General features: G+C 30.5%; 3 protein-coding genes across 4 annotated transcripts; all 3 read left to right on the forward strand.

Annotated features, from left to right (window-relative positions):
• Positions 1-1103: 1103 nt before the first annotated feature.
• On the forward strand, positions 1104-7059 carry LOC137929000 (lipopolysaccharide-induced tumor necrosis factor-alpha factor homolog). 2 transcript variants are annotated; one of them, XM_068772012.1, is made up of 3 exons: positions 1104-1147; positions 5599-5869; positions 6825-7059. In XM_068772012.1, the coding sequence occupies exons 1-3, from the start codon at positions 1114-1116 to the stop codon at positions 6925-6927; spliced, it is 408 nt and encodes a 135-aa protein (XP_068628113.1). In that variant the 5' UTR covers positions 1104-1113; the 3' UTR covers positions 6928-7059. The 2 variants fall into 2 exon arrangements, with proteins under 2 accessions (XP_068628113.1, XP_068628114.1); XM_068772013.1 differs by lacking the exon at positions 1104-1147 and adding an exon at positions 2792-2895.
• A 3918-nt stretch (positions 7060-10977) lies between these two features.
• LOC137928948 (lipopolysaccharide-induced tumor necrosis factor-alpha factor homolog) lies at positions 10978-12962 on the forward strand. The gene is made up of 3 exons (XM_068771956.1): positions 10978-10996; positions 11607-11940; positions 12860-12962. Exons 1-3 carry the CDS (start codon positions 10978-10980, stop codon positions 12960-12962), a joined length of 456 nt encoding a protein of 151 aa, XP_068628057.1.
• A 683-nt stretch (positions 12963-13645) lies between these two features.
• Positions 13646-17695, forward strand: LOC137928885 (lipopolysaccharide-induced tumor necrosis factor-alpha factor homolog). The gene is made up of 3 exons (XM_068771889.1): positions 13646-13768; positions 15978-16302; positions 17376-17695. Exons 1-3 carry the CDS (start codon positions 13750-13752, stop codon positions 17476-17478), a joined length of 447 nt encoding a protein of 148 aa, XP_068627990.1. The 5' UTR covers positions 13646-13749; the 3' UTR covers positions 17479-17695.
• The last annotated feature ends 133 nt before the right edge of the window (positions 17696-17828 follow it).

The following is a 17828-nucleotide window of genomic DNA, read 5'->3' on the forward strand; positions in this document are numbered from 1 at the left end:
ATCTTCCACGTTAGGCATCACTCGCACCACTCGTATATAAATGTAAATGTGTTACATAAATGCTATAATATAATACTAATGTTCCAAACGTATTATGCTAATTGAATTATAACGAATTTTAGAGGTAGTTATTTTATTTTTACCTGATATGACTATCACATATTCCGGAACAGGTATGAATAAATTGATGCCTGTTTTCGATAAATTATCAATATTGTACATACTGACCGGTATTATTTTTTTGGTCATTTCGTATGTAATAACAACGAATTGCAGTGTTTACAAATAAATAATTATAATTTCAACAGACATTACAATTTATGATAAAAATGAAAAATAAGTTCAAATGTACTTATGATTGCGTCTCAAATAGGGTGTATTGTGTCCATACTTTAGTAATATTTGTATAAATACGCGTTAAAAATAAAAGTTTGCTACGTGATTTGAAAAAGTACAGGAAATTATTAGTTTTTCTTATATTTTATAATGTATCCAAAGCAAATATCTTTTACGATCTAAAATAATTATTCTTTGTATCTCTCGTATTCCAATATCAAAGTAATAAATAATACCATTTAATTTAAAATAAGCGACTTATTGTAATACCTTTGAAAATAACTTTAAATAAATAAGTTTATATATATTCAATAAATGTTTTCCTAAGATAATTTAAGAATAAGCAAGAAAATCATCATTGCGTCGGGAAGGAAAATAAGCTGACATTAAGTATAATGTAGCATCATACTTTTAATTTAAGTTTTCGTTAGGTAAGTGATGGATCGCGGCGAGTGCACGCGGGCCTGCATTTTGCTTGACTATTCATCCATTAGTTAAATAGGTTTTCCATCAAGATAAACTTATCACTTGTGACGTAAAGCCCGTCTCGCACAATACGATCACTTCCCTAAGGGTAAGTTTTAGTGCGTTGTTTGTTTTAACACGTTATTTAGAAGTGGACGTAATGATTTTTAATCATGAAATGTTACTTGATTGTGAGTGATAAAAATATAACTATATAACGGGGACATATTTAACAAAGAGACGTTATGAAAAACATATGCATATAGATTTGATTAAAAAGTCCTATTTGACAATTCATCAGCTAAACTAAGAATGGAATTACATACATACATGGTGATACATAAAGGTATGATAGCTTTAAAGAGGTCAGTTAATGTATAGCTCATTTGTTGTCAATTAATGAAGATCCTTTTTTTCTCATAAGGAAATTTTGTTTTGGATAACCCTCCGCTGCAAGGGCAATGAACGGTTTTCTTCGACGCCTTTTGTTAAAATTACGGAAACGCTTTCGCAAACTGCTGTAGTTTCAACGGCGTTGGCATAGTGCCTCTACTCCTTAGGATAGACCGACGCCCACCACTCGTTATCATTTTTTGGTGGACCAAACAGCAGTGGAGTTTATATATATATATATATATATATATATACACATATATATATATCTATATACATATATTTATATGTATATATATATATATTTAAAAATTCGAATTATTATGTGTTAAAATTAACTGTGAGGAAAAATTAAAAAATGCTATATATTTCAGAATGATCACTTTATACACGATGTTTGGAAATACATGTAAAAACATAAAATCTTTTTGCTGACAATGGAGCAGCGTTCGCAGGTTTTATAGATAATATAATTATTATGCTACAAATTATAAACTGTAGCATAATAATTATAATTTAATATGAATATAATAATTATAATTATAAATGTATATATTATAATTATAATCTTGCGTGAAAACGTCCACTTAAAAAGGATGGGTGCCCCCCGTTTATGTCAATGTCCTGTAGTAAAAAAAGAATGGTGTAACTAAGTCTTGGAGATTCTGAATCACATTCATCGTAAAGTAATTTATGTAATACTTATATAACTTAAATAATTTAATATAATATTTTAATAAAGTAACCATTTTATGTTTGCGTTAAAATCGAATCAGAATTGTTTTTATTCCATTTGCTTCGTTATCACTTTTCATATCGAAATTTTTTTAAATCCGGTATGACTTTTTAAAATCATGACTCATCTAGATCTACATTTGTTTGTTACTTAGTCATATTTTTAAAATATAATAACTGACTCAACGTTTTGATAGTCAAATCAATATGTAATAATCAAGTTGATTAGATAAACGAATAACGATTGAGTTTGTCGATAATAACAGTTTCTTTTGGTCTATCTTCGTATTTAAAAAAAAATGACTACAATTGTCCCGAAAACGCTGTATTGCGCCTAACAAAAACGCTATAAGGTCATGGGATGATAAAAACTAACGCGAGCATTGACGGCGGACTGACAGAACGGAGTAGCTGGTATTTCACCTTTTTACTCGAGTGTATACGGCGGGGTAAAGCGGTTTTCGTATCACTCTAACAGAATTTATTTTCAATGCTATTCTATCTATGTGATACAATTATAAGCTACGTACATCATATTAGCGTTTGCAATCTCTTTATAACCTGAATTGTGAATAACAGATTTTTTGTTGCCCTTGATTTTAAAGTGTTCGTTTTATATCACACCGTTTACAAGAAAAAAATCAACGCATTTCTACGAAAATGAAAGTAATTTTTATTTGGAAATGTACATTTCAGATAAGATTTCAATTTAGTCAGTTATACGTCAGGATTTAGACATATTAGAGAGATAAACTAGTCAAATTCGATATCTGTTATCATCACACGCTTTTTGTCATTTCAGAAATCCAAAAATCGTTTATCAGTGTAATAAGCGTCCTCTTACAGCCCGGTCGTAAAACTTTATTATTTCTGCAATAGTACCTGAAGACCTGTGATACTTTGTATATTTTACAACTGTCATAGTTTTGTATATTATAATTAAAAAAATGCAGTCTGGATACGAAAGTAAGTTATTTATATAAATACTTTTCTATTTTAGCGATACAGAGAAGACCAGAAAACGATCTTAGCCCTGAAACATATAAATGTTAATTAAAAACTTATTTTGCACTTTGTGAGAATCTTAGTTAAACATGAGAAATATAAATCGGGTATCTTATATACTATTTTAAATTTAAATATTTTATCCCAATTGTATTGGTATTAATAGATAGATACAGTAATAACGGATGCAACTAAATGTTACAAGTTCAAAATGTGTGTTTTGATTTGATATAACAAGTATCCTATACTACGATATTTAAATATTTTTTGGTTCGGGAATTTATGTTGCCTTTTTTGTCTGGTGGGGAAATCCTTCATTGGTTACTCTCCCATTGTGAGGGCAGTGAAAAAATTATGCTTGATTCATTCCCGCTACAACCCCACGGTTTACTTTGACTTTTGTCAAATCACAAAACTGACCGACATACAACCGTAGTTTCAACGAGCTTTACTAAATGCGTCAACACTTTAGGGTAGAGCTGGAGGAACATAAGATGCTAATCTTACAGTAAAGTTAATACAAGTGTACTTTAACAAGATTTTATCAGATATTACTCACATTTAATTACACATACCTACTCCTCTTTAGATAACACTAGTAAAATGAATCATCGAAAAATCCATTGTTTGAATTATTCGATGAATATCTAATTTAATGCTAAGATCACAAGAACTGAGCAGTGGTAGCCCAGCGATAGATGACTGTGAATTGCGGTCGTAGGTCGCGGGTTCGATTCCCTGAATATAATCCTATATAATATACACGTTATACATTAATTATTAAGTATTGCCACTGCTCACAAAAAAGTTTCTATACAATGGGCAACAGCATCCTCTGCGTACCATAATACCACATTCCATTGATCAACCCGCTAGCCAATCGTGGCAATTTTGGTATACTCCCATAGACATATTTAGAGAAGGCCTACACCTTGCAGTGGGCGTCTGTGGGGAGAAACGACGATTAAGATAACAAAAAAATTAATATTAATTGTTAATAACTAAATAAATTTAAAACACGAGACCTAAGAAGGTTATTGGACGGTTAAGTTGTTATTTGAAAAGTTGTTTTATTCAAAAACAGTAACGATGTTTATTATTAAGTTCAAGGAAGGTCGTATTTTTTTATGATTTTATGATTTAGGGTTAAAAATAAACGATTTGTACAAACAAAACCGTTTAGTTAAAAGTACTTGTGGAATATTTTATGGCCTCTCGCGTGAATTTCAATTGGATATGTTTAACTTTACTAATGCTTGCTTTCAAAATTATAGCATGATTCTTAGATAAATATTGTGGCGTAAAAGCTAATTATTGTCGTAAACTAATTATAAAACTATTTTTAAAAAGCAACTGTTGAGTTTCTAGTCAGCACTACTCAGCAGAACTGCATTCCTAGCCGGCAGTAATTTTCTTAGATATTTTATTTTGAATGACGATTCGAAAGTGCCTATTTAAAAAAAAAAGAATATTTTGATTTTATTAGAAATATTTTACAGATAATTTAAAAATTCATTATATGACTAAGCTATGAAATTTTATAATAGCATCTGTAAATCGAGCGGTATCTATTAAATTAATGTCATATTGTAATAATGTATGTATTGATAACAGAACTGTTTGTTTATGATACCGCCACTTTAACTTTGATTTGTCTCTATGTGTGGTGATAACGGCTTTCTTATGTGTACATATGTTCCGTAAACATTATCTAATGCTGTAAAGCTTTTGTAATTTTATTTTAAATAAATGAAAGTGGTACATACGAAATAGATGAACAAAACAGCTTTTAAACTCTCTATCTCAAATAGACTTTAATCCGACAATACTAATAGAGTAATGATGTTTATCTAAAGGCAAATAATAAAAAATCAAAATTTTAATACTAGGTATTTTCGTGATAATATAACAAAGACAATAAATTTAAGCAGTTACACATGTCTATAAATCAAAACTTTTTATTCACATCAGCTCTCTTTCTAGGTAGCCTCTTACAGAAACTTATATATCTCTTTTATTCATATTTACGCACTAAATACGATAATGTTATTTTGGAAGCCTATTCAAATGCATAACAGAGTTTAATAACATATACCAAAGTTGATTAAATTTATCTAGTTGGCAAGAAAAGAAAATAATATCTGTCATTTATTTACGTCAATTTGATACCGTAATATTTCTTGTTATCTTGTATAAACTTTTTAAATTGATTTATTATTTTAAATAAAACTGTGTCAAACAAGGAATTATGATTAAAATCTAAGTAATCTGGTTGAAGAATAAACATCGAGATTTAAAGTGGCCGCTGGGTATTTTGTTTTCAATAAAATTACTTCAGTTCCATTAATGGCAAAGTTATAAGAGATTGTTATCGTAGGACAGATTGAGTACTTCGTTATACAATATGATATTTCAGAAACTTTAATGATTACATATAGTTTATATAATATCTATTAATTTATATTAAATTTATTAACTATATCCAAATACATCGAAATAGTGTCTTTGGTATGAAAAATATTTCGTAAGCAAAATGACCTAATCATTATAATATGGTATGAATAAATAATTTATTATCTATATCCAATTATCTGTATCTATTTCCATTCACCTCGTATATTGTTAATTATTTCTATTGTAAACTTTACAAATTTCTGATTTCAGTGAAAGAACAAGGTGTTGCACCGCCTCCTTACCCCGGGTACCCTCCAAACCCACCGGTTGTTACATCACAACCTGTTATCGTTGGAACCACTGTCACATATCCTGCAACAGTAGTACCAGCTGAAGTGACTGCTGTGGTGGTTGGCAGTCCAATGGGCACAACCCCAGCTGTTTATATGTGTAAATCCTGCAACAATCAAATTATTACGAGAGTCGAACGAAGACCATCCATAAGAACCCATTTGTTTGCCATGTTATTATGCGTTATTGGGTAAGGCTTTTGTTTATTTAACTTTATAATACTTTATTAAACTAACATTTACACCGTATGAGCCGCACCGGCAGAATTTGTCTAGAATTCATATTTTGCAGTAGTTTTTTTAATTATTGATTAAATGTAAAATAACCAATATATTGATGGTTAGTGGCCGACGCAGCTGTGAAACTACTATATAATATCACAGAGCATGAACCGTCAGACGCTGAAATTTATTCACATAGTCGCGGTTTAAGTTTCAGCGTAATTTGACATTTTTTATATATCAAAACCTAAAAAGCATAAGGAACTTTATAGAAAAATTATTGACGTCGGTGTTGTCGTTCGGTACTGTCGAAAAAAAATTATATATATAGGATAAAGATGTTTATAATTTCAATAAATTTAGACTATGCATCGCGTTTTTTCAAAGAAATAATTACAATATCCTTAAAGATTGATTAGCAAAATATAAAGCATTATTGTAATACAAACTTGCAGTGTAAAATAATAAAATTCGTTTTAAGTTCCTCTTATTAGATTACTGGAAAAAATAGAAGAAAACATTTATTTTTAATTCAATGTAATAAGTTATACATCGCTTTCTTTAAAAAATATGAGCAATTTTAAAACGCGTAAAATCTTTGTGAATTGATGTTTGTACACCATTACAGAATATCTTGATCTCTATGTTCCACTACAACTTGTGTAGATTTTAGTTAATGAAGACATAAGGCAATAAGACATATTAATTATATTTATGACATGTACAAATTTTGTGGTTGTAATATAGTAATATTATATAATATGTAATACAGATGTGATGTTGAGCAGAATTTTACAAAAGATTTTATGAAGCAATACACTGAACAGTGTCAGCGGTCATTCCACTTAAATTCGACAAAAAGTTTGTCTCAAATGTACACTTTGTATCGGACTTATTCTAATTATAAATATATTATCTTTTCAGGTGCTGGCCTTGCGTCTGTCTACCTTACTGCGTGGATTCGTGCAATAACGCAGACCATTACTGCACTAATTGCAACTCTTATATTGGATCTTATGTAGGCTAATTCATAATAAATGATTTTCAACAGGTTTAATTTTTCACGGCTAAACTTATGCCTACAAATATGCACGAAGTAACCCTGTTATAAACAACTTTATTATGAATGCTTCATGAATGCACATATTAAAAATAAAATTAAAATTCTATTGATAACATTATTAAAGACGGTTAATATTGGACGACCAGTCTTTTAAGAAATGTTATAGATTATGTAAATAAATGTTTTGGACAAGACATGAACTATTATTCATTTGTACATTGCAAATGAACAATATGTTTTTGAAAAATCAAACATATCACATATATATCGCTGAATGTATTACGAATATTAACTAAAATTAGGTTTATCATCGGAATTGTTCTTTTAAGGTTACTTTTTTTCAAAGTTTTTCTTTTACCATCAGGGAATAACATCTTGTATTATTATTGTATAATACATAACAAAATGTTTGATATTTTATTCCTAGAGATATTGTATTGATTTGTATTTGTTTTGAAATGTATATTGAAACTATATTCGTTATAAAAAGACAAACATCCATTTTTTTGTATATAGAATATATTACTGGTTATAACTTTAAAATCGATCTGTTAAAAAATATTTTTAAAAGTGTTTTAACTTTGATGTTATTCAGCTTTTGGTTTACTCATGTAAATGTACATATAGTGTAAATTATTATTATGAATTTGTGTCTTTTATTTAAATTATTTTTATGCCTTGGTTGATAAATAGCCTTGTGATAAAAATATATTTTTAAAAGAAAAGAAATACAAAATTTGTGTCCAGTAAACTATTGAAGCATAAATTAATAATTTAACTTTATAAAGACTTATTATTTATTAGTTTTATTGAATTGTTTATTTTTAATTTGATAACTATAACACATGTAACTAATTGAAAACGCTGGATGCGGCTCGCGAAATCTTTCGGAAAGGCCGATGTCAAGCAAAGGACATTCTTTGGCTAAAATTATAATGATTAGACATGTAACTGCATTTTAATGAAATGCAAATAAGTAATTTTCAACTAATTTGAGGGCGATATTCAATTATAAATATATGAAGAACAAATAAAAAACTTGAAAAAAAAAGGCGTATCCGTTTATCTACTGTTTCTGTTATCTATTAATATATACATATGAATAAATATGTACTATTATCTATATTTTTTTTATATTTTAATTAAAGTATCTGAACGAATACCAGCATATCAATAAGGTACAGGTGATAATGTGTCATACTAGTCTAATTCAACATAGGTGACTGTCAAAATCTTAGTTAATATGTAACATTTTAGATAAGTTCGTTCCCACACGATGTTCAGAGCATACGAGAATTTTTAAGTATTTCCAACGTTCGAGAAAGCCCAGTGGGTTTGATTTAGCAGCGTACGATCTAAAGTCACCGGTCTCGACCACTGATTAATCTAAGGGATTTATCCGAGTGACATTATAAAGTGCTGAAAATTATATATTTATAAAACGACATCATCATCATTTCGGTGATGTGACGTCCACAGCTTGACGTAGGGTAATTCTTAGCTTTTAATAAAACGAGTTGGAAGCGACCTGTGTAAAGAGATTTATTATATATTTGGTTTCACTAAGAATGACATTTTTGGATTTATAGATAAATAAAAAAGCCTTTTATTTCAAGACAGAAGGTAAACATTACATAGAACAAAAAATAGTAGCAACTAAAATAATAAAATATAAAAGATCAAAAAATGATATAAATAAATAGTGACTACGAACTACGGTATGATCTTCCTTCCTTTAATCTTCTGCTAGAACCCCTCTACAGGTGAAAGCCTCTTCCAAGGAATTATATATCATGACATAGAAATGATTTTTTGATTTAGTGTCTTTAATTTTTAAGGTTCTTTAGGTTCATTAAGTTTCATAGGTTTATTGAGTTTTAAAGTTTTCTTTAGAGAGTTTTAGTCGTGGTCTTCCACGGTGACCAACCGGCTTGGAAAATATGTTTTGTTTTGTTTTTCAAATTTTCTTGTGTTATCTCTGTCTGCTGGTTGCTATTATATATTCCTGTTCTAGTTATCTTTTTGTGTTGATGTTGCGTGTGGGCCTTTCGTGGACAAGAAATTCAGAATTCCAGGCTTCTCAGCACACCGTCCGACAAACTAGAAGTTCTTTTTAAAGATGTCAGGGTTTTATTTTTCTTACTGACTTGCGGGCTCTTTACATTGTTAGTAATTTGGTTATTTTCTGGAGAAACTGAAAGCTTTCTTTTATTGTTGCTCATTGATTCTTTCTTTTTTCAGCATAACTGGTTTTGCGTATTTTATTATTGCTAGGTTTCCCTCCTCTCCGAACCTGCTCTTGTAGTTGTTTTCTTTTTCCAAAATATTCAGCGGAAAGTCTTCTTGAATATAGCAGCTGGAGTCTTTTAAGATTTAAGTGTTTTAGAATACATATCTTCACACCAGGTATAAAAAAGTTGATGGTTATTGGTCTAGCTTTATCTCCTTTTTTCGATTCTTCTAGACTCCTGTATGACTCTGTTGTCCAATTTTAGAGAAAAGGATTTATAGATAGAGGAAAATAATTAAAAACATGCTGAGAATTCACTAGATGAGTGCAGCGCACTACCAGTCACTTTCACACACCTTAGGAACTTATGCACTGGGCGCCTACCGCCTGATGATGATAATAAATAATAACTTGGTTATCTCTGGTACCAGTAATGAGTTAACCGACTAGTGTGATGATTAAAAGTTAATAAAACTAAAAATACTAAACATCGTGTTTTATTCCGGTAACAAAGCCGGCGAATCAAACGCGGGTGCAAGAAAGTACCCGTGTGTACCCTTAGGTATCCAACCAAATCAATACACTCGATTAGTGATTTCTTAGTATCTACAACTAATTTGTGACTTTCACAATTTAAATAAAAAAAAACAGTTAAATAAACAGTAGATTAGATTGCCAGAAGATGTGCTTCCTATGTCTGAAAAATTGGAACACTATTCGAAAATTTTTTGAAGAATTTCTTTTGACGCATGAAACTTTGTGTAGGTGCGTGTTAATATAACCTCCAAAACTACAAAAGACGTAAGTTCTTCAGTATTTTACATATTCTCCGTATAGGTGCCAAGTCCATCACTTGGTTGGGAGAAGAAACCGATACAGTGCTTGAGGCTGACGACCATGAATTGGTTTTTACCTTCTTCGAATAGATTCATCTTTCTACTTAACCGAATTCTAAATAGTTCTAGAAATGTTACATTCAAAGTCCGTTCCAGAAATGGGTTACAGCGAGATACAGAGACTTCGCAGTTATATCTCTCGCTCCTATATCTAGAGAAAATACTATGAATTTATTTCTAGTTACTTTATTAACTACGTTATAGTACTTGCTGCCATGATTATCGTTACGCGTAGATACGTTACACTGCAAGGATTAGGCATCCTCCAAAGAACGATCTCCGGCCTTTTGCTACCCGCATCCTTTACTTACTTTTTATAGTACGGTAGTATTTAACAACTATGTACTACACTAATCTAATATATAAAATTCTCGTGTCACGGTGTTCGAACTTGAACTCCTCTGAAACGGCTTGACTGATTTTTACCAAATTTAATATGCGTATTCAGTATGTCTGAGAATCGGCTACTATCTATTTTCTATACCCCTAAGTGATAAAGGTTGTTCACACTTAAAATTTATTTTTTATTTTTTTAACGAAATTTTTTGTTTTTACATTTTTATGATACAGCATACAAGAATACATACAACCACAAATTTTCACCCCTCTACAATCAACCCTTATTTTTTTTTGTAAATTAAAATATCAATTTTTTTTGCAAAACAACGTTTGCGGGATCAGCTAGTACACTATAAATAGTTATGAGTGAATAAGAATCGCTTTGTTTCGTCATGCTTGTATCTTATCTTAGTTAATTTAATATCTTGACGATTTTAATGATTTAGCACTACTAGTACCAAATACGTTTCATTGTTTGTTAATTCTTTAAAACATTTGGAATATATTTCAGATATTTCGTTTTTGTGAAAGTTATTAAAAGTCGGTCTAATGCAGTCCGGTGACAGAGGTAAATAACCAATAGAAATATATAAGTAGTTTACATTGTGTTGTGAATTTTTTTTTTCCTGTAAATTATTTTATGTTATTTATCAAACTTTTAAAAATCGATAGTGAAATGAAGGGAACCATGCCAGAAACTTTTTGTATAATCTAAAGGTTTTTTGTAGTAAATTTTTTTATAATACCAATATTTTTATTTAACGAATAATCTTTTTTTATTTCAATTCATGAAACTAATGGACAATAACAAAATAATAAGACGAGATCTCTTAATTTAACTTAGTTATTGTCATCTACTTGACGTGAATACAAATTTCGGGGATTTTTTCTTTCATGGTACGGGGATATCCCATAATTGCTATGCTTGGCAGGCGGGTTAGCGATCGTAGTGTGATATTATTTTACACAGAGGATGCGAATGCCATCACATGTAATTGCATAAAGTGTGAATCATATAAGATGACAACCCTGGGGTTAAACCCGCAACCTACGATCGCAAGCGTCTGTCCTCTACCGCTGGGCTACCACTACTCGACTGCTTAATATAAAATAGTAAAAAGTGAAGTTGCGGTAAATCAAATATGATGTGTAAATGGAATTTTTATTGCCTCTTTCAGTTAAATTTAATCCTGGAGCGCACAGAGCGGAAGTAACATGCCAATTTCCCAAAGAAGCTCCTCCATATCCTGGACCACCTTTAGCAGCACCGGCTTCCCATCCAAATGTTCAGGGAATAGCTGTTAATGAAACTACTGTAGTTCATAATGGACCGTTTTTGGTACCAACGGCTGTGCCCGCTGTAGTGGTTTCTCAACCTTTGGGATATCAACCTATGGGATACCAACCAACTGTGTACGACTGCAAGTCATGTAATCACAGAGTTCTCACTAGGATAGAACGAAGGCCATCTTCGAGAACTCATTTGTTTGCTCTGTGTTTGTGTTTAATCGGGTAAATATGCTTTAATTTTTAATCTATAAGGCTTTAGTTAGATCATGTGTAATAATCTGAACTAACTCAAAGTGCATAATTCTTACATATAAAATAGTTTTATGAAAATTGATTAACAAGTTGGTGGCTAAGTAACATGCAAAACAGATGTCCGCGGGGACCTGTTCTTATTGGAAATCTATGAGGGAGTCCTATGTTCAGCGGTGGGCGACCTATGACTGAAATGGTGACGATATTAATGAAAAGTGTAAAGAACTTTGGTTAATTAATTATTATATTAAAAAATAGTTTAAACAGTTACATAAAAATATGCTGAAATTGGTGATTATTTCAAACATGGATCATAAATTCACCAATTTGGCTATAGATGTCATTCTAGATGAAAGAAGATTTATTATTTTCCAAACGTAGGTGATTGTCAGTGCTGGCTTTAAAAGCACATTTTGATATTAGACTAGCTGTTCCGATAGAGTTTAGTTAAAAGTTATTACCCCGTCGCAGGCTAACAGTAAAGAAATCTTATTCAATTTTAATTATAAACGACTATTGACAAAACTATGTTTTCTGGCACGAATACTTCAGAATTTTAATACATCTTTACACAATATTAAAACGCTTTATGGTACATGATTTCAAATGTTTGGGAGCTAGTGATTGGTGTTTTAATTTCCTATAAGTCAATGCATATAAGAAAGAGTCAGGTTTTTACTATTTACTTCGTAATTTATTCTTTCAACAAAAACTTTCTTCGTGCCTTAACGACGACGTGAAAAAAAACTGTGTAATAGGTATAACCATTCTTGAATTTTGCGCTTAGTATACGTGTAACACGTGTTTATTATAGTAACACGTAGATATTAATTTTAGTTTATACATACACGAAAAGAATATTTTTTTTAAAAAATCAAAAATATTTCAGTTGCTGGCCGTGTGCTTGCTTGCCGTATTGCATGGACGCCTGCAACAACGCTGACCACTACTGCACCAATTGCGGCACTTACATAGGATCCTATATTAATTAAATAAAATCAAGTTAACATCTTGTTCTATCGTCCTGGATGGTCTTAGACATAAAGTGTCAAGCTGTTTTTTTCAAAGACTAACTCAGTCGTTTAAATAAAAAAAAATGGAATTCATTCGGCAAAGAATAAATTCATTATTTAAGTTAATTATAATTTAAAAAAGTTTTTTAATAATTGTTAGAAGGCCTGAAGCCTGGGGTTGAGATCTCAGACTGACAAGCGCGGCCTAGGACCGTACACCCATAAGGTGAATGGACAACCTTGTTAAGGTTGTCGGACGACACGATATGTAGGCCATATTGGGAATTTTCAAGTCATATTGGAAATCTGTGGCATATATTCGATAGTGGAAGTCCTATAGCTAAAATAATAATGACGAGTGAATAATAATTAAAATAAAAATTTAAAATATGCGTAAAAGTTGAAAATAAACTAGTGAAGAAATTAATACTTTCAACAATTCAAATGTTTTATAAATAAAACCTAATTTTAAAAAAGCAGTTTTAATTATTATCAATTATTTACGGTCTATTGTGACGTAAGAATAATTTGCAAAATCGTTCAACATCAACATGATAAACTCAATTCCATGAAAATTTTTCATCAGATAGAGCGAGAAAGATATATCAAAATCAGACGCAATTGTATCTTATCTTGTTTTGTAAACTCTAGCCGGAGTAGGTATTCACAAGTTATTTGATCGAGGGCACGAATCATTGTTTGTGAATTTTTACGAATATTGTTCAATATTTTCTAAAAGTTCTTTTTACGCTTTAGTGTTTTTCCAATGCAGTTCGAGAACGGAAGTAAGTGATATAAGTGTCAAATTTTATCTTTACCAATATTATTTTAATCTTGTCACGTTAATTTTGTCCTTGTTTCAAGGTTGTACAACGTATACAAATTCATGTATCGGTAATGGTTCACATAATGGTATTTTGTAATAACCTATGAAATTTTGGTTGTAATAAACTTGGAGCCAAATTATTTAAATTGTTTGTGCGATATAACCTTATTCTAAAAACTAAAGTCGTGTTAGTTACACCATTTATAACTTAAGAACGGTTGAACCGATTTTTATGTTTTTCGACCGGAGGTTAATAAGTATACGATATACATCAATAAAAACAATTATCACTAAAATAACATCAGTCAAATATCAGTATAGCAGTCCACTTTTATAAATGGTGTAACTAAATTGGTAGCTCACGTATGGTTAGTTTTGAAAATAACGTAAACTGTCAAAATATTTTTAAGTATTTATTTAATTATTTATTTTCCCTTTTGACCATTTGTGTAATGGCGGAGTATTCTTATAACAAATTTGGTTGAACCTATATTGTTGACGCTACTACAAATAAAACGTTATCTTTTCCGACAGTGCCGTAAAGTATTAGGGTTCCAAATATCACACATAAAATCACAGATTAAATATTAGGCAGAACGAAGTTCACAAGGATTACCTTAAGATTATTATTAATCTAATAAAAATTATAAAATATACAACATTTAACACTTGGCAATATTATAATCTATTTAATATAATAATTATACGAATATAGTTAGTGTAGCTGAAAGTAAAAAAATAGAAAATTTTGAAGATGGTCTTAGCAGATTGACAAACGGATACGTAATAAATTTAGAGCGACAGTTATAAATGTAAATTAGCTTAGGTCAATTAATTTTATTTGTTTGTTTATGAATGGTGTGATTTTTATGTACTCGTGTTTATTACAGAGATGAAAGTAAAAATTTAAAGATCCTGTAGTGGATTTCTATCGACTGAAAAAAAGAAGGAGACGAAAGTCTATTTAATCACGGCTATTGGAGACGTAATAGTATATATTAGGGGGACCGGAAAGTAACGTCGCTTTCTTATGTTAAATTCACACGACTCCATTTTTACAAGTTTCTATTTCTAATCAACAATATACTCACCATCGTTATTAACAACCATTTGCCATCTAGTATACAATTTTTTTATGCCGGAACGGTAGAAATCATCGGTTTTACTGTAAAATGTGTCGACGGAAATGATATTACTTTCCGATCCCCCTAATATTTAGTCTAATAATGAGTACTCGGAATTTAAATTTTATTATTTTATCTGCGATAATGGATATTGTTTACAGTGATAGTATAAACACTTTTAGTATATATATTTGGTATTAATTTTGTAATGTAGTGTAATTTCATGCAAATACTAATATATAATTATACCAAATTACAAAATTTTCAGCAATTCAATAATATTATTTATATAAAATTTTAAGAAAAGCAGGCACATTGTTTAATAGTAGATGTCGTTATAATAGGCGGTCTATGTATTATGTGTATTTCATTGCATATATCCCTAATACGTACATGTAGTATTTTATAATACATAATTCTGGACAGGATTGATGTCTTGCGTCTCATTATCCCAGACTACGGCGCCTTAAACTATGGTTCGGCATCGGATCGCGTTGGCCAGTCGGTTGATATTAAGAGAGTAAAATTCGCAGGCGCTAGACCTGTGAATACTCTTCGCATTTGTATGTTTATTGTAAAAAAGGAATTAGTAAAATATTAAAATAAAATTGACCCAGGGGAGCTTTTTGTTAGTGCTTCTTAGTAGATAGCGCGTTACGAAATAACATAAACGTAATTTTAAACTGCAGTGTAGACAAAAGTGAAAACTTATACAAAAGCATCAACATAATTGAGTTATATTTTCATCTACAAAACGATATATTTGGAGTATTTATTCTAAATACATACATATTTTTATGCATAATTATAAGTAATGAGTTGACCAGACAGACCTGTTTTTGTCTTTAATATCTTTTCACATCTTATTAATAATTTCAAAAACATGGTGCTACAATTAACTAACGCTTTTTTAATATACAACATTGTTAGTTCTATTTTTTGGTGCGTACATAAATAATGTTGATGTCTTTCATATTTGAGGCGTGAAGAATTTAATACTTCTCTCTATATTTATATATTCTACATATTGTTTTAAATTTTTAGCGAAGAACGAGACCGGTGTGTACAATGCTGGAAATACTTCCCAGTATCCGTCTACAGCACCTCCGCCTTACCCTGGGCCTCCGCTGTCAGCTCATACCTACCCACACGTAGATTCGAGACCGACAGTAGTCCACGGTACCACTGTAGTACATCATGGACCAACATTAATACCGACAGTAGTACCCGCTGTGGTGGTTGGACATCAAATGGGTCCAAAATCAACGACATACGTGTGCAAGTCCTGTAACCATCAAATTGTCACCCGAGTGGAAAGAAGCGCATCTATGAGGACTCATTTGATAGCACTCTTTTTATGCTTTGTTGGGTAACTATTTGTTATTATATTTTTAAAGAAATTAAAATTATCGTTATTTAAAAAAAATCAAATAAACTGTACAATGATGTTTAAGCTATGGTAACCATGATTTTTGTCACGTATTAAATAATGGTCTCAAGTACACAACGAAAATGTTGCGTCTGAAGTGGCAGTGGGCGGGGCACATCGCTTGTCCGATAGTTATTAGAGCCGAAAGGTTATCGCGTTGCGAGCACGAGCCGGTATACACGGCGTGAATAGGCTCCGTACTGGGCAGACTGACGATATAGCTAAGATCGCAGGAAGCCTCAGGATGAAGCAGCATAAGACTGGTAATCGCGCCGATTTTTGGGGTAAACCTAAGTCTGAGATTGGATATCTATTGGCCGATATGATGATGATAATAATGATGATGAAACACAGCCGTAGCATCGAAATATTGTCAAATAATAGATATAACAGAAAAGTTTTACACACTTAAAGCAATATTCAGTATAAAGTTATCATTTTAAAATATGTATATTAATTTATTTGATTTATTGTAATGCGATTGGCTAATAACTTCGTGAAAAGTAAAGTTTACGGGAATAGATAGTAAACAGTAAGTAATTTTTAAGTTTTTAATAAAATTTTGAAAACGCTTTTTCATTATTTATTATAATCAAGTTTATTATTCTTTCCGAAGTTCGTTTTCTTTATTGATATTTGTTTGATGCGTTCTATACGCTGATTGATAGCAAATAAGCTATATTTTACCCTTTTGAAGCTTTCACACCTAAAACTAATCAGCTTCTATGTTTTATGATCATAATTTAAATCAACTATTATATTCGTTTAGTTATACTTTGGTGCTACATAACTAAAAAATTAGAGTGACAAATGAATAATTCAATTATTATAAGACTTAAAAGTTTATTTAGAAAAAAGATCTGTGGTTTTTCTTTAAAAAATCTTTTAAAAGTAATAATAACGTTAATTGTAACAATATGTATAAGTGGGAATTCAATGAGAAATTTCATACTTTGAGGTGGGGATGGACGCCGGCGTTAATTTTTAAATTATTAATGAATGTTTGTTCTTAGATGTTGGCCATTTGCGTGTTTGCCCTATTGCGTGGATTCGTGCAACAATGCCGATCACTACTGCTCGAACTGCGGGGCCTACGTTGGATCATATATAGGCTAAATGTTACAGGTAACAAAGATACCGATGCTATATGTAAAAGTTCAAAAAAAAATTGTAAATATTTATACGAATTTCATTCATTTATTAATACAGAACTTATTAATAAGTAGTAACTTATAAAACTATGAAATATGTAATGTAGACAATAAATTGTAAATATTTAATTGTAAGTCTGTAAGTTTTCTTTAATAAGAAACTATTTCTAAAGTATTAAATATAAAGTATAAACCAAAAAAAAAAGAAAACATTTAATAAATCTTCTCCCTGTATCTAATTACTTTATCTATTTAAGTTTTTATTTTTGATTAAGAATTACATTTTAAATTTAGAAAGTAATCCGTACAAAATAA

This window comes from Battus philenor, unplaced genomic scaffold, assembly GCF_028537555.1.
Source record: "Battus philenor isolate CCGP_79_NKW_IND1 unplaced genomic scaffold, ilBatPhil1.0.hap1 SCAF_4, whole genome shotgun sequence".
NCBI classification, from domain to species: Eukaryota; Metazoa; Arthropoda; class Insecta; order Lepidoptera; family Papilionidae; genus Battus; species Battus philenor.